The sequence below is a fragment of the Polistes dominula genome, unplaced genomic scaffold (genome assembly GCF_049000335.1).
Source record: "Polistes dominula isolate Pdom_NZ unplaced genomic scaffold, Pdom_raw_medaka contig_73, whole genome shotgun sequence".
Classification (NCBI taxonomy): Eukaryota; Metazoa; Arthropoda; class Insecta; order Hymenoptera; family Vespidae; genus Polistes; species Polistes dominula.
The window spans coordinates 168,443-193,368 of NW_028300951.1; the positions used below are offsets into that span (position 1 = coordinate 168,443).

The 24,926-nt window shown below is 33.0% G+C and overlaps 6 protein-coding genes across 8 annotated transcripts; 4 read left to right on the forward strand and 2 right to left on the reverse strand.

The window, feature by feature from the left end:
• Nucleotides 1-12: 12 nt before the first annotated feature.
• On the reverse strand, nt 13-887 carry LOC107072071 (thioredoxin, mitochondrial). Its single transcript, XM_015331673.2, has 3 exons — nt 561-887; nt 345-468; nt 13-246 (listed from the first exon to the last, which is right to left on the reverse strand). Exons 1-3 carry the CDS (start codon nt 731-733, stop codon nt 133-135), a joined length of 411 nt encoding a protein of 136 aa, XP_015187159.1. The 5' UTR covers nt 734-887; the 3' UTR covers nt 13-132.
• A 5,779-nt stretch (nt 888-6,666) lies between these two features.
• Nucleotides 6,667-10,801, forward strand: LOC107072046 (protein yellow). The gene has a single exon (XM_015331627.2). It carries the CDS (start codon nt 7,108-7,110, stop codon nt 8,422-8,424), a length of 1,317 nt encoding a protein of 438 aa, XP_015187113.1. The 5' UTR covers nt 6,667-7,107; the 3' UTR covers nt 8,425-10,801.
• A 142-nt stretch (nt 10,802-10,943) lies between these two features.
• LOC107072070 (dnaJ homolog subfamily C member 24) lies at nt 10,944-12,144 on the forward strand. Its single transcript, XM_015331672.2, has one exon. It carries the CDS (start codon nt 11,223-11,225, stop codon nt 11,637-11,639), a length of 417 nt encoding a protein of 138 aa, XP_015187158.2. The 5' UTR covers nt 10,944-11,222; the 3' UTR covers nt 11,640-12,144.
• On the reverse strand, nt 11,596-17,421 carry ago (F-box and WD-40 domain protein 7). Of its 3 annotated transcripts, none has more exons than XM_015331662.2 (8): nt 17,122-17,421; nt 16,285-16,514; nt 15,957-16,186; nt 15,789-15,891; nt 15,184-15,702; nt 14,682-15,089; nt 14,174-14,489; nt 11,596-14,074 (listed from the first exon to the last, which is right to left on the reverse strand). In XM_015331662.2, exons 2-8 carry the CDS (start codon nt 16,486-16,488, stop codon nt 13,911-13,913), a joined length of 1,944 nt encoding a protein of 647 aa, XP_015187148.1. In that variant the 5' UTR covers nt 16,489-16,514; nt 17,122-17,421; the 3' UTR covers nt 11,596-13,910. The 3 variants fall into 3 exon arrangements, with proteins under 3 accessions (XP_015187148.1, XP_089028102.1, XP_015187149.1); XM_089171976.1 differs by having other exon boundaries at nt 17,077-17,421; XM_015331663.2 differs by having other exon boundaries at nt 16,960-17,421.
• Nucleotides 17,422-18,087: 666 nt separating this feature from the next.
• On the forward strand, nt 18,088-20,685 carry mtDNA-helicase (mitochondrial DNA helicase). The gene is made up of 7 exons (XM_015331676.2): nt 18,088-18,349; nt 18,421-18,653; nt 18,740-19,424; nt 19,528-19,772; nt 19,855-19,955; nt 20,019-20,238; nt 20,379-20,685. Exons 1-7 carry the CDS (start codon nt 18,256-18,258, stop codon nt 20,523-20,525), a joined length of 1,725 nt encoding a protein of 574 aa, XP_015187162.2. The 5' UTR covers nt 18,088-18,255; the 3' UTR covers nt 20,526-20,685.
• Nucleotides 20,686-20,789: 104 nt separating this feature from the next.
• LOC107072074 (glycosyltransferase 25 family member) lies at nt 20,790-23,592 on the forward strand. Its single transcript, XM_089172220.1, has 9 exons — nt 20,790-21,124; nt 21,271-21,499; nt 21,562-21,904; nt 21,981-22,100; nt 22,184-22,370; nt 22,461-22,535; nt 22,621-22,806; nt 22,883-23,086; nt 23,162-23,592. The coding sequence occupies exons 1-9, from the start codon at nt 20,925-20,927 to the stop codon at nt 23,337-23,339; spliced, it is 1,722 nt and encodes a 573-aa protein (XP_089028346.1). The 5' UTR covers nt 20,790-20,924; the 3' UTR covers nt 23,340-23,592.
• The last annotated feature ends 1,334 nt before the right edge of the window (nt 23,593-24,926 follow it).

The window sequence follows — 24,926 nt, forward strand, 5'->3', positions numbered from 1 at the left end:
AATAAAAAATAGTCCAATTTAAAGATATATTTGTACTATTTTTGTAGACATATTAAACATGTGCCACGGCTACAAAAAGCAATAACAGGATCGTACTATGTATAACGACGCTAGATTAAACATTAATGTGCATTAATCTGCGTACTTGTTAACAAATTGTCTGAGTTTATCTGTATCTTGTAAACCGACGATTCTTTCCAGAACTTTCCCATCCTTCATTGCAATTAAGACAGGAACGCTGCCAACCTAAATGGAGAAGTAGTTTGCAAAGAAGAAAAAAGATTTTGTTAGAAGAATGAAGCAAAGAAAGATAGTGATAATTAAGGAAACAAATGACGACTAACTTCATAATCAAGAGCAAGATCACTGTTTTCATCGATGTCAACCTTAGCCAAAAGTACTTTTCCCTGTTTTTCTGCAATCACCGATTCTAAACGAGGAGTCAACATGCGGCATGGATTACACCATCTACAGAAAGATGAAATATTTGTCATAGTCCAATTAGTTGACATCTTCAAGATTAGATTAATGCTCTTAGAGCATTATTTATTGTTACTTACGTCGCGAAAAAATCGACAATCACAGGTACCTTTGAATTTTTCACGCGTTCGTCAAAATCTTTAGGATCTTGAATCTTAAAGGTCGCCGATATTGCATGTTCTTGTGCAGGCGCATTTGCCAAATTTCTCACATTTAAATTCTTACGAATAGCTCTGATACCAACGCGCAACATTTTCTACACTTTTTAATAACTAACTTGGTGGTGTTTACTTGCAATGTCTTCAAAATTGTACTAACGATTTGGCGCGTTAGAAATTATTTTCATTAATTCCTATTCACTCCTGTTTTTTTTTTTTTTTTTTTTTTCCGACGAATGTGCAATCAGACAGAATGGTTATTTCAGTGAATAATCATTCAATATAGAGGTCGCATTTGATTTACGATACGAACAAAAAACTCGATAAAATTAAAATGCGATAATACCGACTGTTGATAAATGAAATTTTCTTTACCAATTACTGATCAAATTATTTCGCGCTAAATATTTAAAAACGAAATAAGTTACGTCATTTAAACGAAGTTCATTTAATGACAATTCTTAACTTTATATATAAAGTAAAATATAAAAAATACAATATAATAAAGGTAATGTGATGTATTTAGTGATTGGAAAGAAATGCGTTGGTGATGTGCATCTAATAGAAAATGGTAATGTCGGTGACTGATAGGAAGAGAAAAACTTGTTCATTGCTATTCATATAATAGAATAAATAATGAGTAGGATGCAATTTGCACGTAATATACACATCAAGGATATTAATCTATTCTGAACTGCGTATGTTTTATGAAATCTAATAATACGACGTCCTTGGTAACTTTGTATTTAGCAGAAAGTTGGTGGATAACGCACGCAAGAGTAGATGGTGAATCCATGGTGTCACGCAACGGAAACGAGTGGACACTCATCTTTCCAAGGGATCGTTTATGTATTTATACATTACACTCGTGTCAACTCTTATTTTCTTTGGAATGACAATAATAATCAGGTAATACTATCGAAAGAACAGGACTAGTGATATAGAACCAACGAGATTATTCGTTTATGGCATTATTCGTAATGTGCATTTAACATAAGAAACGGTCTAATTGATAAATTGAGTCATTCGGTGCATGTACTTCTTGTATCGACTTAACGCCTTTTTAAATGCGACATGGATGATGCACACGCGCCTGCACACCCCTTAATCATTCTGGCATTGTGAGTTACGTAAAATAAAATGCACATCGTTTATCGTCGAGGCAAGCATCAAATGTCTTCTTTTTACTTTTCTTCTGTTCGAAAGAGAGAGAGAGAGCGAGAACAACAAATTGTTAAATTGGCATCGACAACGATTAATAAATAATGTCTACTTATATGGATTCGTCTTTTTCTTATTTTTTTTTTTTATCTTGTCTCAAGTTATTTCGTCGTTTCTCAACATTTCATGACACTTAACAAAAGTTCTGACGAAACGTAGTTATTATAGCTATTATATTATTTCATGCTAGCAAACAAATAACGTAAAAATGAGAAAATAATCTACGCGTTTTATCCATTAATCATTTTGAATGCATAAAAACAAGACAATATACCTAGGCGTATTATGCAGTAAATATATCAATTATCTATAACGAAAATATTTATAATTTGTCTAAAGACGCAGTAGCATTATAATCTTTCGCGGAAATAAAGTAAGAGAGAGAGAGAGAGAGAGAGAGAGAGAGAGAGAGAGACAGAGTATAAAAAATCACGTGTTGCACAACGAGAATACTTGGTACATGTCGTTCGCATGCCTTACTCATCAAAGTCGAAAGGACATTTAATCGAGGAAACGTGTGCCATACCAATTACATTTGAGAATCAAGATAATTCCTTAGTCGTCTAAGCTTACCTTGGCATCAAGGTTTCACCGGCTCGCATCGTCTGTCGTTTTCACGCATCCATGCAATATAACAAGACATACTTTCGGACTATATATCATGTTATTATTAATTATTATTTTGTTCATTGATCGACTCATGAAAATAGATTCCTATCCAAATTCGCTTTCATAAGCATCATCGCACAATAAATAGGTTGAAAGTAGGATGGGGGGATGGGTAGATGAGGGGAAAGGGATTTTTGAAAAGGGCGATTATGTAAGTCGTAAGAAAAGAACAGGACGAATGGAGGGTTTTTCAATGGCTCAAGGCCAATATGGGTAACCTATTCTAGCCAGCGTGGTGCCAGCCAGATGAAATTTTCTAGATCGATGGTTACCATAACTACCACCGGTAAGATTACCCTTCATTATTTTGCAACCCCCATTACCTTTTATGTAACCGTTGGTTACAAAGGCCTCACCTCTCTTTTCTAAGCGATTAAAGGCATGAATTCTGTTCGGCTTACGTCGGGCTTCTACCGGACTTTTGCACGATCTTCCGTCAAGTTATAGAGATAACCAATTAAACGAATGATTTTCATGATTTTCATGATTTTCAAATAATGACCATATATACGGATAAATCTTGTACGTATGACATGATCTGACTAATCAAATTTCAATGTTATACTTTAATATATAGACATAGAAATAAATTAGGTTAAAAGAAACGTAATCGAAAAAGTTAACGAGCACGGAACATGAGACGCGTGATTTCCTAGAAATTTATGTAACCTCAAGCGTTTATTTTTGTTGTTCACACATATGTAAGTATTTACGTACATAACTATGTCCATTAACGTCTTTAAAACGTCTGTCATAAATAAAAATGTTACGTGGACGAGTCCTCGAATGGACTTTTAGTCGAAGCTTTTCAACTTCGATTGGGCTTGAACATTAGTTAAGTACACATCAAAAGATCGCCAAGAATGTCGCCACAATTATCAAAGTATATGAATATACATATCATAAATTTCATATAAATTACTAAAATTGAATACTTGAAATATTTATTTCGTTCAATGAAAGTATTTCCATAGCATTGTGTCAAAGTGCACAGTCCAAAGGCAAACATTAGAAAAACGGATTGATGGAACCACGAATTCATATTCATCTAATTTCGATCATCTGCTATCGCGTTTCTCCCTTATCTATTCGTTCGTTCGTACATTTGGTTTTAGTTTCAATGACCTAATCGACCAATCTGCTTCTTTCTGTCCAACATTTCTAGTTTGAAGATCGATGTTTGTAGCTTTTAGTGGGTCATTGGGAAACGGATGCGAGGGTGCGGCATTTAACTAAACGCCCAGTATATTTGTGCTGGTTAAATTAAAGACTACTCATCTTTCCCATGACAGGTCCCATTTATCGATACGTTTCGATTGCCCTGGAATTGTGCTCAAGTTGTCTCTACAAAAGCACAACAACTCCACAACATATTTACGGAGAAAATAATAGATATAACAAAATATCGATGGGAGCAAGCACAATTAAAGTACAATTGGAAGTATCGAAAGGGAGATAAAAAGTAAGCAAAAGAGAAATGACTAATCGTCAATCGAAGCGAGAATACCGCAATAAACGCATCCGGACCGTTTCTTGTCGAGGACGTGACATCGAAGTTGCCTGTCACATACGTTCGTTATTCACGTACTTATTTTTCACACTCACAGATAAATATGACGTTCGTAATCACATCCGCTCTTATACTACTCTTTTACTGTGTTTCTAAAAATACAATTTCGATATAAATATGCGATCAATAATATATATTAATAATAATATAATATACTTTGAGAATGGTATTTTCAAATAATTCATCATAGAAATTTCTATCTTAGCTTCTAAATAACATCCACGTTCTATTATCTCATCCGTTGTAAACACCTGTAATATATTATGCTAATTGTGTTTGTCGTTAAGCAACAACGACGCTCGCTTGATTTCATTTCAACGTTACATGAGTAAATGAGGAGGATACGATATTTGATAAAGATCGTTTCATTATTCAGTTGGAATAAGGTAAACATAAGGATAAAAAAAAAAATAATAATAAAAAGTCACTTAAAAAAGCTTGTTAGACCGAATTTGAAATTTGATTGAAAACGATTTACTATGTAGTAGTACCTATCTTTATAAACATTGAAACGAGCAAGCTTGAAATTCTTCAAAACCGTAGACGTGTATGTGTACATGCGTAGAAGAAGGGGAAAGGTTGTACAAAATATTGAAGAAATTTAGCAGAACATGCTAATAAGTGGTTCTCATTGGTATTTGTACCGCGAATATATTGCAGTTATTTGTACAACACGTAGCATAAGCAGTCTATCGTACCGTTTTTAGCGGTTCAAATCCTTTGATAGACGTGAAAGAATGCTGGGTCGTCGTTAGTTGACACCCTTCCCCGCTCATTCTCTCGTTCTCATTAGTTAATTAGAGAGTATACAAGGACTGTGTCCCTAATTCGCAACTTGCTTCTAACCGCTCATACTATCGAAACGATAAAAATATGGAATTATTTGAAAAAGTCGGCACAATAACAATTTTTCGTTTATTCGATTCAAATAAGTGCAATCATCTGCTCATTGAGCAGAATTAGTGACTAATGTTTAGAAGACAAATATTGCCGATGACTCGATATTAACATAGAAAGAATATTGTTGACAAAAACAGTCACAATAGTCATTTGCATAAAGGTTGATTCACGAGCATGTGGCAAGCCACGCGAATCGATTCAATTTCTAAGTGCGACAGACGAAATTTCAAGCATTCTCTTTTTTTGCTTCTTTTTTGCCTTTTTCTTGCACGAGTGAGAAAAAACGTCAACCATAAAGGTTGAAAGCATTAATAAAAGAAGGCGTTTACGATCTATCATTGAACGGTATGACGGTATAGAGAATACTATGTCAAGGAAATCATCCATGGTACGTGGCTGATAAAAAAAAGAAAAAAGAGAAAAAAAAGTAAAGACTAATACAGAAATCTTAGGTTGTAGAATAAATCTGTGAAACGAAAAAGGTATTCTCCTTTGCAGAGTGATGTAATCTCATTAAGGAGAAGATCGCTTACTCCAAGATTTCATAAAACGATCATATCGCATGCGCGAAGCGAAAGGAACATTTTCACGTTTTTTTTTTCTTCTCATACTTAATAAAAAGAACTGTAAAATTTTCCTACGCTTATATCGCATAAAAATAAATTTACGTAGAAATCAAGTGAAGATAAGTATTATTTTCCTGATTCATTGTTAATGCAACTACGAAGAAAAGAATCACGGTAAGAAGGTGAGTCATTTCTCATCCGTTTAAGGAATTACATACAAAGAATCGACAATCGAGGATGTCAAACATCATTTTTGACCTCGGTAATACGTTAATTTCTACTTTCTTATTGTCTTTCGACTTTCGAAATTTTCCCGCGTACATATCGAATAGAGTTACGTCAGTTCGATTGTTTTCGTACAAACGCACGATTTCGGATATGCCAATTTTCATCTTGCGAAACTGATTAAAATATCTAAAGGATTCCATAGATCAAGAATTGAACAACAAGAAAATAGAAAAAAAGAACGATAACGGATATACTCGTTTGCCGATATCTATCTACGAACTACAAAGCGAGGCAAGTTGCACTCTTGAAAGTTCATTATGTAATAGAAGCATATGCGAGTTCCTCTGCGTACCAAGTTATATTCTAACTTCTAACCCACCGAATTGATGCAACTTTCAAAAATATCCATGTCGTCTTTTCGCGAACTCCTGCATCTACTTTACCTAACTACAAACGGAAATTATCGCCAATTTTTGTAACTTGAGATTAAAATGGTCTGCTTCCTTATAAAGATTGTTTTCTTTCTTTTTTTTTTTTTTTTTTTTCGATATAATGTTTAACTTTTTTCTAATGTTAAAATAGGATCCAACATACAGGTGAAATAATAAAAGAAAAAAGAAATAACGTTTCTCTGTTCTAGGTACGTTTAAACTCTCTCGAGGTCGTGTGGCGTATTCCATCTTACGTCACGCACGAATACTTTCGTGATTAAATATGGCCCAGGATATGTAGATATATTTGAAATGTACCTATGGCATAGTCCCCACCCCACCTCCCAGCCCCATCATGTCAGTTAGTATATAAGAATAAAAGAAGTATGAAACGCGGTTAGGAGAACGAAGGCTAGGGTTGCGCGTTAGCTTGGGAAGGGGTAAATAGACGTAGATAGGTTTGGTTTCTTCTCACGACGGCGTTTGATCGTTCGCGCGCGTCTCTCCGGGGTGGGGTGCATCGGTAGACCTAGGAGAGATAAAGAGAGAGAATAACTAAGCTTCGACTCGGACTCTTCTCTTGGTTTTCATCGTCAGTCAAATTCCGAACGTAAGCGCGCGCAACGTTTCAACGTTTAGTAGTTTTTCTCTTCTCTAAAACTGCCAGGCACGCTTTTATTCAATTTTGGTTGGTGCCACCAACCAAACGAAATTAAGATTATAAATAGAAAAAGAGTAAGAGAAATTGGGTAATATTAGAGCTCGCCACAGCTCTACGGAAATAGATATATCTAGGGCCTTTTCCCTATAGAGAACGCGCGCTCCTCCTTAGTGCGCAAGGGGGTGAGAGGGAAGAGAATTGTTGTTTCAACAAATTCATCAAAATGAAGGGCCTGACTTTGTCCTTGTTAATTCTGACGGTGGTGGCAACGGTTACAAGGGTCGCGAGGTGTTACGAACCTTTCCAAGTGATCTTTCAATGGAACACGATAGATGTGGTCTGGCCGACGGAAGAGATGCGCCAGTTCGCCCTTCGAAAGGGTGATTACGTACCGGCTAACAATTTGATTTCCGGTATAAAGTTTTGGAAAAATAAAATGTATTTAACGGTACCAAGGTGGAAGAGCGGAGTACCGGTTACATTAGGCGTCACGTCGGCGATCCCGATTGAAAGAAATACGGCGCCAAAGTTGGAGGCTTTCCCTAGTTGGGCCATGCAAAAGGTCGGCGATTGTAACGCCTTTCAATTGGTTCACGGCATGGAGATAGATCCAAAGGGTCGAATGTGGGTACTTGACACTGGAAGGCCCGCCGCCTTGACCTTGGACAGCAAATCCGAGTGCAAGCCTCGCTTGGTCATTTTAGATCTCGAAAATAAGGGAGAAATACTTCGTAGTTACGAATTCCCGGAAGATGTTGCTCCTCGTGCTACGGCCTACCTGAACGACATCGTTTTGGATCACGAGGATGGCGGTATGGCTTATATAACCGACAACGGAAATAACGATCCCGGTATTATCGTTTACTCTTTGAAAAACAACACGTCTTGGAAGATCAGACACGAATCGATGAAAGCAAAGGCCGAGGCTGTAGGCTTTATGGTTTCTAAAACTCACGTTATATTACCGATTCACGTTGATGGAATAGCTCTCTCGCCAGCGAGCAGCAAGGACAGACATGTCTACTATTCTCCCATCTCTTCCTTTCACCTTTATTCCTTGCCGACTTCCGTTTTGAAGAATAATACGAAGGACGTCAATCGATACGTCAAAGAACTCGGTCGTAAGAGCTCGCAGACCGATGGCATGGCCATGTCCGCTACCGGTGTACTTTATTTCGGTCTTCTCGCGGATGACGCCGTTGCTATTTGGGACACCAAACAGTCGAACTCTTTTACCACCGGTCAAAGGATCATATCGAGGGATCACACTCATATGCAATGGCCCGATACATTCGCTTTTGACGAAGACGGTAACTTTTATTGCGTTACCAATTCCTTCCAAAACTTTATCAACAATCTCGTAGACGTCAATGTCCCCAATTATCGTGTCATTAAGACACGAGCCTTATCAAAGAGTTATCAATATTTCGAAGATGGTACGGCACCGGAACTACCAAATATCACAGCTGGCGTTGCTGGACTTTCCGTCCTTCTTTCTACGATATTATTCCCTCTTTTCCTTCTACATATTTTCAATTAATTTTTCATTCCTCCGTCGGTCGATCCATCCATCCATCCATCCATCCATCCATCCATCCATCTATCCATCCATCCATCTATCCATTCATTCATCAATTTGTTCATCAATTTGTTCATGAACGATTAGTCGAGGATTGGGACATACTGCGTATATGGGGCTATGTGAATTACGATCGTACGACGTACGACTCAGCAGCAGCAGCAATTGTGCCGTCAGAATATACTTATTCGATTCGATTTCGTCTTACATTAATATTATTATATCGGTTAATTGTATTCCCTACACTTACAAGCTACATAATCAAATCTATTTTAGATTGAGTCGATAGGGATTTTTTAAACGATGACGACTTCAACGTTGACATTCCAATATAAATATAATCCTTATCGACTATGTAACATTGCTATGATATGCGCATTACTATGCATTTTCTTGTTGTCTCAAGACGTAGCACAACAACCGCAACGCATTTTTCTACTTTCGTTTAATAATTGTCAAAAGGAAAGAAGAAGACGAAAAAACTACCTCGATATTCTTAAATATTTCAAAATGATATCAATAGAGACAAAACTGTTCAAAGTGAAATAACTTTCAATTTAATTATTAGCTATTATCGTAATAAAAAACATCAAGCAAAAGTACTTAAACGCGAGACACCACTGGCGACACGACGCACGACCTCGTTTCACGCATAAACTTTGACTAGAGGTTCGACATTAGAAAGAATCAGTGACGAGAGAAAAAAAGAAAGAAAGTCAAATGAGAGAAAGAGAGAGGAGAGAGAGAGAGAGAGAGAGAGAGAAGAAATCACTAGTAGAACTCATTGTCAGTAGTCAAGAACATTCTTCTTACGCATTCAATGCATGAGAGGAGTAGAGAAGAAAAATAAAAAAAAGAAGAAGAAGAAGAAGAAGAAGAAACTTGCTTGGAATACTTTGTTACTTTAACCCGAGTAATCGCGTCTTGCTTTTTGAACATATGTGTCAACGAATTTATAATACACGATAGTTTTTCCGATCTCTAAAAACACAAACAATCATTCAATAAATCTCGACGATGATTAAATTCATTATTTTCTTTTTTAATGAGAATGTAAATGTGATCGTCGAGTCGATATGCGAGTACAAGGTGTGGAAATGTTTTATTTACAATTTAAAAAGGAAACGTTGGGAAGAAGTTGGCTCTTTCTCACAATTGTGTTTGCCTTTGGATACGCACGAGACGATTCACGTTCTACTTTTGCTTCTCTCTCTCTCTCTCTCTCTCTCTCTCTCTCTCTGTGTTTTTTTGCAGGTAGGAGCCTCGCCTACCTCGTTTCGCGTTATAAACGATGACAAAGCGTGTGCGCGCACACGCCGGAGCTGAGGGTGAGGCTCCACGAATGACGAAATCTTCCTTGGGAAAATGCTCTCGTAATCCAAAGATATATATTAATTGGAGATAACGTTTGTACGATGCACCGAGATCTCACCTTCATTACTTTTCTTCCTCTTTCCTTTTTTTCTTGTTTTCTTTACTTAACTACGTTTACATTGATTATATTATTTACGCTTTGCGTAACCTTTGCCGTGCTAACGTTACCAAGTGAAACTTCAAGAAAGTATTGTAGGATGAATACTTTTTCTCCTCGTCGTTCGGAATAATTAACTTTCGTTGTCAACAACGACAAGGGGATACAATTGAACGAGCTGCATTCGATAGCTATACGTCATATTTACAAATTGCATAGCTTCGCAAAGATACGCAGATGTATTAGAAATATAAAAGAAAACCTTGTTTACATTATTACAATATCGTCAGAAAAGTCGATGCATTTTAATGATACGAATGTCGCTCATATTGTGTAGAAAAATTGTGTAGAAAAATTGTGTAACCAAAATTCAGCTACCAAAGAACCACTGGACTGTTTCGGCTTTCAGTCTTGCTGATCGATGCATTTCTTTTGTTTTTTTGTTGTTGATTTAATGTCGTTAATTTTGTAATCTTGTTTTTTCACATAAATTTTGATATAAATCAGTATGTCAAGTTATTATTATTCTACGAGGATCGCTTCTACATATAGTTATTACATATCAAGAAACCTAGTGATGTTATTGTGTTAGAGCAAACATTTCTCGGATGGAGATAATCAATTCGATTATCGAATTTCGAAAATTTCACACGTTATAAATTATCATGCAAAACGAAAGAAATTAAAAATGTAATGCATGTCGATGTAATTAAGCTTTAAAGGTAATGCGAATAATATTCAAATCGAATAAGCAAATGAAATTAATATATATTTTTGAATATATGTATATTATATAGGTGACTCAACCGCTATATATAGATATATATGACGAATAAAAGACGAATAAATATACATATATATATCGTACATGATTAACAACAATTTTTCTTAAAATATATATATATATATATATATATAGATAATACTGTTACTATTATCTAGCCTTTATTTAAAATGATAATTTATCAATAAAGAGACAAATTCAGCATTTCCTTATGATCTTTTTGGAATCCTTATTATTATAATTTAATTAACTATGTAATATGTAGGAGGATAAGTGAATACGTTAACCGCGCTGCTAGATGGCGTGCTGTCGTGTCATTCGAGCGCCTAAAAGTATGCAATTCTTAATACGCGCAGCATTGTTCGGTTGTTTTCGTAAGTAGTCGTGCAACGAGACCTCGTGTCGGATAAAATAACTCGTAAAATAAGGTTAACGATATAATTTATAGAAAATGTTGTAAACTCAAGTTACATAGTAAACAAATAATTTAGGTAGCGTGAAATAATGGATATGTATAATTATTATACTACACTTGGTTGTACCGTAGAATCGTCGTACAATGATATTAAAAATGCATATTATCGTCGTGCGCGTGAACTTCATCCAGATAAAAACACCGGAGAAGAAAATCGAGAAAAATTTCAACGTCTTGCCGAAGCTTGGTCTATCCTAAAAGATCCCGAGTTGAGACAAAAATATGACAGCGAATGTAAGCAAGCGGAATTAGAATCTAATAACATTGTTGTTCATGCGACTGTACAATTACATGAATTAGAAGCAACAAATGATAACAACGTATTAAGTTTTCCATGCAGATGTGGTAATTATTACAAAGTAGACAAAGAGATGCTCAAAGAACAAAATTGTTCAATTTACGTGTCTTGTGAAGAATGTACTTTTATTATCATTGTTAAAACATGATATATTGAACAGTTTCCAGAAAGACAAATATTCTGCACTTAATGTGTAATAACGTTATAGGATACAATTGTTGCTGGAGTATTAAAGCGTTAATGCAATTGTCAAGAAATCAATGGAAAACAAAGTTTGAACTGTAAATTGTACAAGTTTTAAATTCCATCTTTTATTCCATAGCATATATCTTGTTGATTTTGAATAAATGTTCAAACTTTCACAGTTTGTTTGAATTTTCACGCGCTTTTACTCCTATTGTTGTTATAAAAATAAATCTAACTACGCATCGCAGAAAATTGAAATATACTGTGTTCAAATATACATACGTATATACACATGTAGTATATAGGTTTTGTCCATTTAATTTCTTAGTTGTTGCTACATTTCCAACGTTAAAAAAATATTATCTATTTATATAGGAGAAACTAAATGTACAGATTCTATTTTACTCTTAGACAAATCTCATTATGACAGAATATAGTAAATAAAAATACGACTTTTCTAAAATGGAGTAACATTTTTCTATTTCTTGTAAAAAATGATACAACAGATAACACATCCTTATAATATAAACTATTAAGCAATATACAAATAAAACACGATCCTTAGAATAACCAGGGTTCAATAATAAAAGATGCAAATACAAAAGAACAAATGAATATATTGAAGATTTTCTACTTTTCAATGATACGTTATTGTCTAAATCGATCGAATTAATGGATAAATCCTTAATTGTGGAATAATAAATGTCCCTAAAGATCGTGATGATTACACAAGCGACTTTATGAAATTCAATTATACATCTTTATCATATGCAGGGGGATAATATGCAGCTCTTATTATTGGCCCTTTGTAGAAAAGAAAAGAAAAGAAAAGAAAAGAAAAGAAAAGAAAAGAAAAAAAAAGAAGAAAAAAATACTTGAATGAATTATCGAAAAGATACTCCTATTATGTAACTTTCGATGCGAGCCTTTTCATTACATTTACTTCCAATCATTTATATAATCATTTACGTCACGATTTACGTTACGATTGCTTACATAGAATAAATAAATCCTTTTGCAATAATTCTAATGATCCGCTGATTTGTAGATATTTTTTTATAATTATATAAAAAAGTCATTTTAATTTTTTGAATATAATCAATGATGGAGATTTTAATCGCCACACATATGGGATTACACCTAATGAAAATATTTATATATCACAATATACATATATGCCTATTTTTAACGTAAATATATAAAAACAAATTTAAGTCATATTCAGCACGATGCAATTCCAAAATTGCAATTAAGACCGAATTATGTTTCCTCAATCATTTCTATACACGTCCAATTTGTTAGATCAAATTTTGTACATTTTCAAATAAATTAAATTCTTTCTTTCATTTTCAATGTTGAATGAAGACGTTGAAATGAAATAAATTGCAACTATTTACCTAACGATTTACTAATATTCATAACATTATACATCATTATATCCAAGTGATAGTTATAAAATCTAAATCTTTGTGTCCTCCCATATGCGTATCTTTATCAGTCTCACAACAACGTATTTCCCTTCTTAAAGAAACATTATTTTTCTAGATACAGATGGATACCTAAATAATGCGGCATGATTTCTTGATCTTTGCATTTAGATTAAAATAAGATTCAATTTAGATTAAAATTAGATATAAATTCTTCAATAAAATAAAAAAGAAAAATATAACTACGTGGGCAATGAAGTCATTAGTTATTTAATTTGGAATTTGTTAAATAACCACCCTTTCATTATATAGTATCGATAAAACCTTTTTTTATAATATTGTAACAAATTAGATTTTTCTTGGTTTTTCTCAATAGGAATATTTTCAACAGCCCACATAAACTTACAATGACAATTTCAATATAAAAGAATGATCATGCCTCTTTTATATTCATAATAGTTCTGATAAATTCAATAACAGCAATAATTCAGTATTACACTTGTAAAGCTCTCATTTTCTGGAGGCTATTGAGTCTTTTAAATCTCATATTTGTACACTGCAATTGATACACCTTGCAAGTTATCTACTTAATCCCGTCAATGTTAGACAACTCATCTAATTAAAGATTGCGCATAATGTCCAAAATTGACTTGAACCAACTTCTTCAAATTTCCACCGTACAACAGTCTTATCACAATCACACCATGTAATACATGAAACATTGTACAGTAAATTGGTTATGCTACCTAATAAAAGTATGTACAGAAGTCGTACAAAGGATCAGGAATCCAGTCTGTGAGAAAGTGCTATTTTATCTCTACATCAAAATCGAGAACAAGAAGTTTAGTTTCCTCCGTACCATTGCGACTACCAACTGCACACACCAATTTTGTATCACTTGCACGTATTCTCCATACAACTCCACCACTCCCACCACTTTCTAAAGCAACTAGATTTCTTATAAAATCACCTAAATCAATACACACACAAAAAAAAGAAGGCCATTATGATATGATATGATGATTAGACACATATAACATAATAATAATTAGTCGAATAATTTACGTACCAGTTTTGACATCCCATAACTTAACTGTACCATCGTCGGAGGATGTAATCACAAAATGACTATTGAACTGAAGACAAGTAACCGCCGACTGATGTTTATTTGGACCAGAAAGAGTTTGAAGGCAGTGCCCGCTAACAATGTCCCAAACCTTGACCGTAGAGTCTGCATTTCCAGACACCAAAATATTATTACGCAATTCCATACCTGAAGTAAGCGACTGATGACCCATAAGAGTATGTCTACAAGCACCAGTTTCCACTTCCCATACTCTTATACTCGTATCCAGTGATCCGCTAACAACATGCACACCATCGAACTAATAAGGAAACAGGATAGATAGATATATATATATATATATATATATGTATGTATGTATACATATGTACGTATGTGTATATATGTATACATATATACATATATACATATATATATATATATATATATATTAATAATTATACAATTGGAAAATTGTATAAAATTGTATAATATTGATATGAAAAGTATTTACCTGGAGGGAATAGACGCGATTGGTATGTCCTTGCAATGTATGAAGGCACTCCTCGCGTTCGGGATTCCATACTTTAACCATATAATCATAAGCTCCACTTACAACTAATTTTCCATCATATTGCACACACCTGACAGCTGCCAAATGGCCCACAAGTACGTGAAGGCATTCACCAGTGTCTATTTGCCACACTCTTAATGTGGCATCTCTACTACCACTAACCACTTTGTTTCCATATAAATGCATACATCTCACCGTCGATGTATGCCCATACAAAGTATGAATACACTGACCAGTCTCTGCATTCCATACTTTTAAGGTACGATCTGTACTACCGCTAATCACTATAGTTCCTGACATTTGAGAAGACCAGACACCTCCAGTGTGTCCAACCAATGTTCGTAAACACTACAAATAATAAAGATATTCGTATTATAGCATTGGATTAGCTTTAAATTGTTATATTTCAATGTTCATATACTTATAGGGGATGGATATTTACCTTACCCGTAACGGCTGACCAAACTTTAAGAGTATTATCGTCGGAACCACTAACTATTCGATTGCCAGAAAACTGAAGGCATGTAATAACGTGATCATCGTGACCTTTAAGAACTTTTGGAGTACGGATAGGCTTTGTTCTCCAATTCATTTTGATATTGTGTTGTCGCATGTAAGCTTGTTTCCACGGTGACGATGAATTTCCAGGATTTCTTCCATTTTTACGTTTCCACAAAGGTAAATCTTTTAAATCATCTATACCAGCAGCTATACATTTCTCTTTCCAAAGTAAATTATCGTCTGCTAAAAATCTCCAATTTCTACATGTCTGAGCTGCACGTAATAAATCTCTTGGTTCTAAGAAAGCCAATACTGATAGGGCTAATTCTTTTGGCAGTAAGGATATAAAATCCCTTTGAAACTGTGGTTCTATAACTTGCATCATATGACGGACTTGCGTTGGTTCGCATCTTTCTATTAATTCATCTATAGCTAGCATTCTTTCTGCATTTGACCACCTCTAAAAATGTAATAAAGCGTATAAGATGTAATAAAATGACTTCGAAAGATTTGACATATATATATGATATATATGTAAAAACATACTTGAAATTGTAAAAGCCAACTATTCATTTCGGGCGGTGGATTATCCTTCGTCGGAATGATGCATCTAACGTGTTTAGCCTTATCATCCACTTTTTTGATATTCCTATTTCAAATAATAATACTCATTAGAATTAAATCTAACGCATGAGTTTTTAAGATAGCACATACATCATGTGAGATTTATCATCCGGATTAGGTTTCTTGCACGGTAAGCTAGATTCCGTTTCACTTTTTCGTTTTCTATGAGGTTGTACAATATCCAATGGAACGCATGTGTGTATTATAGTATGGCCTCTCGGCGGTAAGCATGCTTGAGTTTGTAACGCTGGCGACGAACAGCTACTACCTCCGATTTCTTCTTCACACTCAGCATCATAAAAAAGGCCAGACTCGCTAATCTGTTTTATCGTTCATTTTTATTATCAATTATGCTCTTAACATATTAATTATTATAATGTGTCAACTAAAGAATAAAAAAACAAGAAAATAAGCTTACCTCGCTCTCTTCTTCGCTACTTTCATCCTCGTCATCTTCTTCATCCCCATATTCTTCTGATTCTCCATCTTGCGGATAGGTACAATGCATAGGATCTAAGGAACTAGGTCCAGGAACTACTTCGATACCTTCGACAGGACTTGGACTTGTACCTCCTGGTTTTCCTTCGCTAAGCTTTTTTGATGATGTAGAAGGAACAGACATTACTGTATTTTCTTTCTTTTAACAATCTGAAAAATCAAAACATAAATGTATAATGTGTTCAATGATTTTATATTGTGAAGAAAATATATATATGCCAGCTGAAATATTCGACACAATATACTTCCTTTTAAAGTTGCATTCTTTTATGATCAAAGAATTTAGATTTATCAGTTGTTTAATAAACACTGATAGTAGCAGTTAACAAATGATGCTTCATCAGACAAAATAAATATATTCAATGAAACTTTTGCTAGAGAATTGACAAATATCTTATATCGTACAATCGAATTTACAATTAAGATCAAAATAACATTAAATTGTTCTTTGGATTATGCATAACAGATCAATGTTCAAAGTTGTTAGAACGAAATCGGACTCGATGCACAAAATTGGAATCACTAATAGAATAATTATATTGTTCGACAATAAACACATATTATTAATTAACACAGAGGAGAAAAAAGTTGTAACCTTGATTATTTGTTGTATCTTTGCGTATAATTTGAAAGCTAGCCTAGAACACCTCGTGGCTCGGTTAAGCCACACCCCGTCACTTTTAGATTTTTTTTCTCAAATCAACTTAACTACCTGAATCGAAAGACGTGGAAAATACTTCATAAAGAATATTCATACTTGGGACACTTTTCTTCTTTGCCCTTCCTCAACGGAGTTAAACCTCTTGACGATGCAGCGTTGATAAAAGTCTATTATGTTTTTCTATCAACTGAACGTAGTATGCATGTTGTTTTTGTTGTAAGGACGATTTATCGATATGAAAATGTGAAAATAATGATATTAGGTAAAGGTAATATTTAAAAAGAGAGAGAGAGGAAGCGGTAAAATAAAAACAGGATAGACGTATAAACACGGCAAAGAACCCATCGGTAGCCCGTGGCAGCTCCGAGGTTGCTTTCCAAACTCCGGCGATATAGAAACTAAAAACATGCAATTTTATGAAAGCCAAACTCATCTAACTATATTACCCCATATTTCCCCTATGCGCAATTCCCTAAATGTCTCTAGATTTTCTAGTCTCGACATTCGTCGATTCAAAGTTTCTAGATTTATAAAAGTACATAATTGATTTTTTAAATACTTTCAGAATTTTCTCTTCATTATTTACTTTAATTCTATAACATTGTTATAGTAGATGTTAAATTAACAAAATAAATTATATTGTATTAATGTCAAAATTCGGAGACAAAAATTAATTGGAATTCTTTAAAGAGAGATTTTCGATCATGCATCACCATCTTTAAACTCTATATCATCTATGCATGTACACTCAGTGCATATATACTTTCATTTAAAAACAACATACATCATACATGCAACACATATGCACATTATTTAATTTATTTCATGCGGTGAATTACTGCATAAGGTGAGGTTATAATTTCATGATATGTACAATCAGAATGTTTGTTGATTATATTAAGTGTTAACATCTTTATTATTATAATAATGATTATGAAGAGTAATTATGAAAGGACATATTGTCTTTCATTTGTTTTTTTATATAGAAACTTGATGTAAGAAGAAAATGAATTGGTTATATAGTATATTTATTTATTCTTAATGTATTCGAGAAGGAAGATTTTTAATAAGAATGTTTTTTAAACCTTTATCACGATATTTTTGGAAGATGAAATGTATAAAATTACATTGTACGAATCGTTCCTATCACGTAGTAAATCAAAGTGATCAAGTATATAATGTTTCCTTAATAGGAATAAAAAAATATTAAGGCAAAATAATATTGCATTTATGGAAGGTCATACTTGCATTTGTGTGGATTGTCCTATATGTGAAATGAATAAATGTACAAAAGGTCCGAAGATATATATAAATAAGACAACAGGTAAATACAAATTTGAATTTTCTAATTGATTATTATATGATGATTATTTCTAAGACAAATATTATATGCAGGATTCTTTATATGCGATAAATGCAGGTGCATTGGAACTTGGAACACATTAGAAAAAGTTTTATCGTTGAAGATAACTGGTAAAACGAATAAGGAATTGGAGAAATTGAAAAACAGTTTACTGGTAGATCAAAATTATACGTCTGAATGGACAATTCTAGAGAAAGATTGTTTAAAGATTTCTCAATTATCCACCAGTGAATACGAACAGATCTTTAATAAACTTTCCTTAAAGGTATAATTTAATAATCAATAATATTGTAATCAAGAAATATTCCATTTATTTATATGTACATATTTGTGTATAAATCTTATTTACAGATTATATCTCGGGAAGATATATCTGCATTAGAGTGTTTATACCACAAAAGTAAAAATGTACTTTATTTTCCACTATATGCATTTGGTCAATACCTTGTCGGTTTTAAACAACTGTGCTTGAATACTAAAAATGAAGTAACTGTTCCTACTTCAGACGTCAGTGGTCTTATCATTTACAAGCAAAAAAATACAAGAAACGATAATACTGCCGTTGTTGTACCAACCATTACAGATTTGTTAGCATTAATATCTCAAAAAGTAACAAATCTCGTGGTATGTTTGCCATACAATTTACAATACTTACCCCAACAGGTATTGCCAAGTCTAGAAAATTTTAAAAAACTAACTTTATGGTTTGGAAATGAAGATTCAAGTTGGGATACAGCACGACATTTTGCCAAAAAACTGAATGAAGAAAGATGTTACTTTGTTAGATCAACGGATCTACAACCTAGACCATCAATTGCTGTTGATTTAGGATATGACATTAAAAATATTATACAAAATGCTCAGCCTATATGGCACCAAAGTATTACTACCTTCCATTCTTTGAGGCATGATGTTTTAAGCGATTTACAAAATATTGATAAAGTTCAAGGTATCAAATGGAAACGATATCCAGCTCTAAATCGTATTTTGAAGGGCCATAGAAGAGGAGAATTTACCATATTAACCGGTCCAACAGGTAAAATCACTATGCAGCGATACATACAAATTAGAAAATACAAATATTTTATATTATGTATTTATAATTTGTATTCAATAAAAAATGTGTGTGTTTTTTTTAGGATCAGGTAAAACTACATTTATCAGTGAATATTCATTAGATTTGGCAATGCAAGGTGTTAACACATTATGGGGTAGTTTTGAAATTCGAAACGCACGATTAGCAAAAACAATGCTACAACAAATGGCAGGTGTCTCTCTTGATGATAATCTAGCTGATTTTGATAAATATGCTGATGCTTTTGAAAAGTTACCTATATATTTTATGACATTTCACGGGCAGCAAAGTATTAAAATTGTCATGGATGTAAGTTTATAAAAGTGAATGAAAGATTCAAACTCTTATGTAGATAATAATTAAACAAAGTACTTACTTGTTGCGTGTTTAGGCAGTGGAACATGCAACCTATGTACATGACATATCTCATGTGATCATTGATAATGTACAGTTTATGATGGGAATTTCTGATGAAGCTAAACACATAGATAGGTAATTCATTAATATTGATGAAAATAGAACTATGATTTCAATTCTTCCATTATTTGTATGTAGATTTTGGAGACAAGACAAAATAATTTCTGCATTTAGAAATTTTGCTACAAAATACAATTGTCACGTTACCCTCGTAATTCATCCAAGGAAAGAACGCGACGACGAAGAACTAACAACTTCATCTATTTTTGGAAGTGCTAAAGCAAGTCAAGAAGCTGATAATGTTCTCATTATACAAGACAAGAGACTTACTAGTATAAGAGGGAAAAAATATTTACAAGTAAGAATATATATATATATATATATATATATATATAGAAATTTTAATTTGATGCAAGAAAATTTCAACAAGTATATAATCCTTCACTGTTCTTTTTTTTGGTTTTTTTTTTTTTTTTTTTTTTTCATTTGATACTATAGGTAGCCAAAAATAGATACACCGGTGATTTGGGTATCATGCCTTTGGATTTTGATAAAACTAGTTTAAGCTATGCAAGTAAGAAAAAAGCCAAATCTGAAACTAAAAGTTCTACGAAATGTAATTCCAATGAAGAATTACAATCGTAGAATATACAATTGAAATTGGAATCAGGACAAAAATGAATGGATTTGTACAGTGAATATATTTTATATATTTGTAGAATTTTTCTGTAAAAAAAGTACAAAAAATATGTGTCAACATTTTGTAAAGAAAGTTTGTATTAAAAAAATATAAAATGATATTTTATATGAATGTTTTATTTGATGCAAATAATAAGACTATTTCAAAATATTGTATTTTATTTGATCATAGCTGGTAAGCTAAAGGGGCGTAGGAGGAGAGAGAGTTATAGAGGAGGAAAGAAAATAAAAGTAGTTCTTTAACACGTTCGCTACTAATATATTTGTTCATTCATCCGCTATTATAATCAATAATTTGTGGATGTTCTTCCATGTGATTTATCATCAACAATTATACTAATAACTATGTTCAATAAAATAATATTTCGATGTTTCATTTGTTTTTTGTTGATATCTGATTGCACATGGTTCATTCAATGTACCGAACGTTTGAAAAAGCCGACAGTACTGATAGCAATTTTAATTAGAAATAAAGCCCATACATTACCATACTTTCTAAGTTTGTTAGAACAACAAAACTATCCTAAAAATCGGATAACGTTATGGTAAGATAAAAATAACTTCTCTTTTCAAAGATATAATCATTTTAACCTAACTTTTCGGTGCATAATTATGTTTATGTCGGGGAGACGTAACTATAGTCGAGTTGTATACCATTTATGTACTAATCATTTTCTTTGATCTTTTGTAGGATTCGTAGCGATAATAATATTGATAATACGAGTGAAATATTGAGAGCATGGTTAACAGAAGAATCAGAAAAATATCATACTATCAATACGATTATAGATGACAATTCAAATGGATTTGAAGATGAAAAAAGTAGTACAGATTGGTCGCCTCTTCGATTCACACATGTCATTAATTTACGTCAAGAAGCATTGGAGTATGCCAGAAAAATATGGGCTGACTTTATTTGGGTACTTATCATTGTTCATAATTGCTAATCAAATTCAACATATAATAATTTAGAAATTTGTAGATGATCGATGCTGATACTTTTTTGATGGATCCAAATACTCTGACAAATTTAATATCAAAAGAGCAAGTTGTGGTTGCTCCTTTGTTAAAATCAGATGGATTATACAGTAATTTTTGGGCTGGGATGACCGATAATTATTACTATCTTCGAACAGAAAAGTACCAGCTTATTTTATATCGCGAAGATGTAGGATGTTTTAATGTTCCCATGGTTCATAGTGCTGTTCTTATTAATTTAAATATGGTACAATCAGATTTGTTGTCTTATAATTTTACAAATTTACCAAAGTATGATGGTCCTTTAGACGATGTTATAACTTTTGCTGTTGGTGCTAATGAATCAGGTAAATCATTGAGCTCGCATTTCTATTTTACATATATTATTCAAATAATACACGCAAGAATTACATAAATATGCAGGTGTCCCATTGTATATCTGTAACGATCAATTATATGGATACATCATGGTACCATTGGGAGTAGATGAAACAATTAAAGAAGATCTTCAGAGGCTAACAAATATTAAATTACAAATGTTGTGTATGCACAATATTGATGTTTTTTATATTATCTTTATTATCCTTATATATGTTACATTTCTTTTTTTATTCAAATGATTTTAGCAGAAGATCATTTATCAATATCGAATAGTATGAAAAAATTCATATCTTTTCCAAGAAAAGACACTCTTGGGTTGGACAATATTTATATGATTAATCTTTTAAGAAGATCAGAGAGACGTACTAGAATGTATCGTCTTTTTGAAGAACTCGGCGCCCAAGTAGAAACTTTTAATGCAGTGGATGGCAGGTAAATTTCATATAATACGGTGTACTTTTTATATTTACTTTGAATATATATTTTTGAATACTTCCGAATATCTATTTCCTAATATTGTAGCCAGTTAAGCGAAGAAGATCTAGATAATTTGGGTATAAAATTAATGGCAGAATATGAAGATCCTTACCATAAAAGGTATTTTTCAAAAGTAAAACATTATAAATACGTTTAAAGAGAAAATATTCTACATACATGTAGATGTATTTTTAATTGTTCATAGACCTATGACAACTGGAGAAATTGGTTGCTTTTTAAGCCATTATTATATCTGGAATCAGGTATTAAAAAATAAATACGAACGAGTTATGATTCTGGAAGATGACATTAGTTTTGAGCCATTCTTTCGACAGAAATTGTATTTTCTTCTATCCGAATTGAGTACATTACAGATTCCATGGGATTTAATGTAAGAGCTTGTATAGAAAATGTTTATTATGTAACTTTTAGAAAATAACTGCTATAATATTACTGGTACTTTATAGATACATAGGAAGAAAAAGATTAATAGAAGAAGATGAATCGTGGGTAGAAGGTTCTAAGTATTTGGTTAATGCAGCATATAGTTACTGGACTCTCGGTTATATTTTATCAGCTACTGGTGCCAGAAAACTTGTTGCAGCTGAACCACTTCAAAATATGATACCTGTTGATGAATATATTCCTATTCTATCAAATGCTCATCCAAGGTAAGCCCAATGTTTATTTCAAATAGAAAAAACATCATGTTTTGATGTTTTCATGTTTTTATTTTCAATATAAAGAGAGGATTGGAAAAAGCATTATCCAGTACGTAATTTGAGAGTGCTATCTACAAATCCTCTTTTGATACATCCTACTCATTATACGGGTGATCTGGGATATATAAGTGACACAGAAAATTCAAAGATCGTTTTTGACAATCAAGGAAGCAATATTTTGAAAAATCGAGACGAATTATGAATAATTAAAAATGTTCTATATTTTTTTAACATAACACTATACAATTAGATGATATTTTACAATAATGCAATTATCTCAATTTGCTATATATTATTATTGGTAAGTATTTCATGATTTATGCTTCTACCTATATTTCTTTTGTATTTTTCTTACAAGTACATAATCGCGTGCCATAATATTTATTTTAACCGATATATATATATATATATATATATTATTATTTTATGTTAATAAAGAGAAGTTAAGATTATAACGTTCTATATTTGTATTCTAATGTATTTTTTTTATCACACCTGTTCAGTGATAACTTCGAGTGTTATATTTTGCTGTAATATAAAAAAAGTGTATTAGAATATAAAAATAATTGTTAATTAATCGATGGGAATGTTTATTGTTGTCTAAAAGCTCGAATTATATGATCGAAGTACCGTCCTCTTCTAAATCTGCCGTTAAACTGGGTCATTGCTCTCTGTTTAAATTCCTTCGTTAAATGTTGTTGTTTACATGATAGGAATAATATATTCGTAATAGATAAAACAACATTGAATATAAAAACCTTTGTACGATCCGAAATGATCGTACGGTAACTAGCTGTATTCAAAATGCGCGCGTCCGATTCTATCGATTAAGATTTTAGATCGAAGCGCAACGATAGCTACCCCATATATGAGCAACCCTATGTAGTTACCACCACCTCTCGCATTCCCATTATATGCACCCTGCTGGGCCAGTTGAAAGGACCATTCTTCCTATTTCATCACCGGACGCCGACGACGACGACGACGACGACGACACATCTTCAGCACCTAAGGACCATAGAAGCAGCCACAAGGAACAACAAAGCGAACAACCTTTTCAGTTGTGATCGCGACGTGAGGCGTGCGAGAGCACATACATAATTGTCAGAGGACTCTTAACTAAGGAATTTAGGAATTAGGAATTAGAAACTAGGAATTAACTTCTTTTCGCATACGAAGAGTGGACCACATTCGCGATCAAAATCGAAGCTATTTTCAAATTTACGGCCGCTATGTCCTATCTCGTCAGACCCAAATGACTCAACAGCATTAAGGCCTGCACATTTTTTTAGTTTAAAGACCAGTTACGACATGGCCGGAGGAACATTATATTGAAACGTTCTCATTGATGCAATCATCCCCCATTGAGAACATGTTTTATTTCTCTTAACTGAGGAATTTAGGCCCCAACAACCTTCATAGAGGACAATGAATGTATCAGTTTAACAGTAGACTTCGAGGAATACGGTACTCCGATCATACACTGGGTGTTTTCAGATAACAATATACATTCTTTTCATTTAATTAATAATTAATTACGGTACATCAAACATAGTACTTTACTCTATTAATATTTTTAATTTTTTTAAGCTGAATTTTATTTGTTTTAACGGTCCTGCGCAGTGATGACTTCAAGGGTACAATTTTCCTATAATGTTAGTAGAGTGTTTTAGAATATTGAAATAATTATTAATTATTCGAAGTAAATGTGCATTGTTGTTTAAAAGCATTGTAGATACACCGTCTCCCTCGAAATTTACCTTCAGACTGACACGTTGTTGTCTTCTAT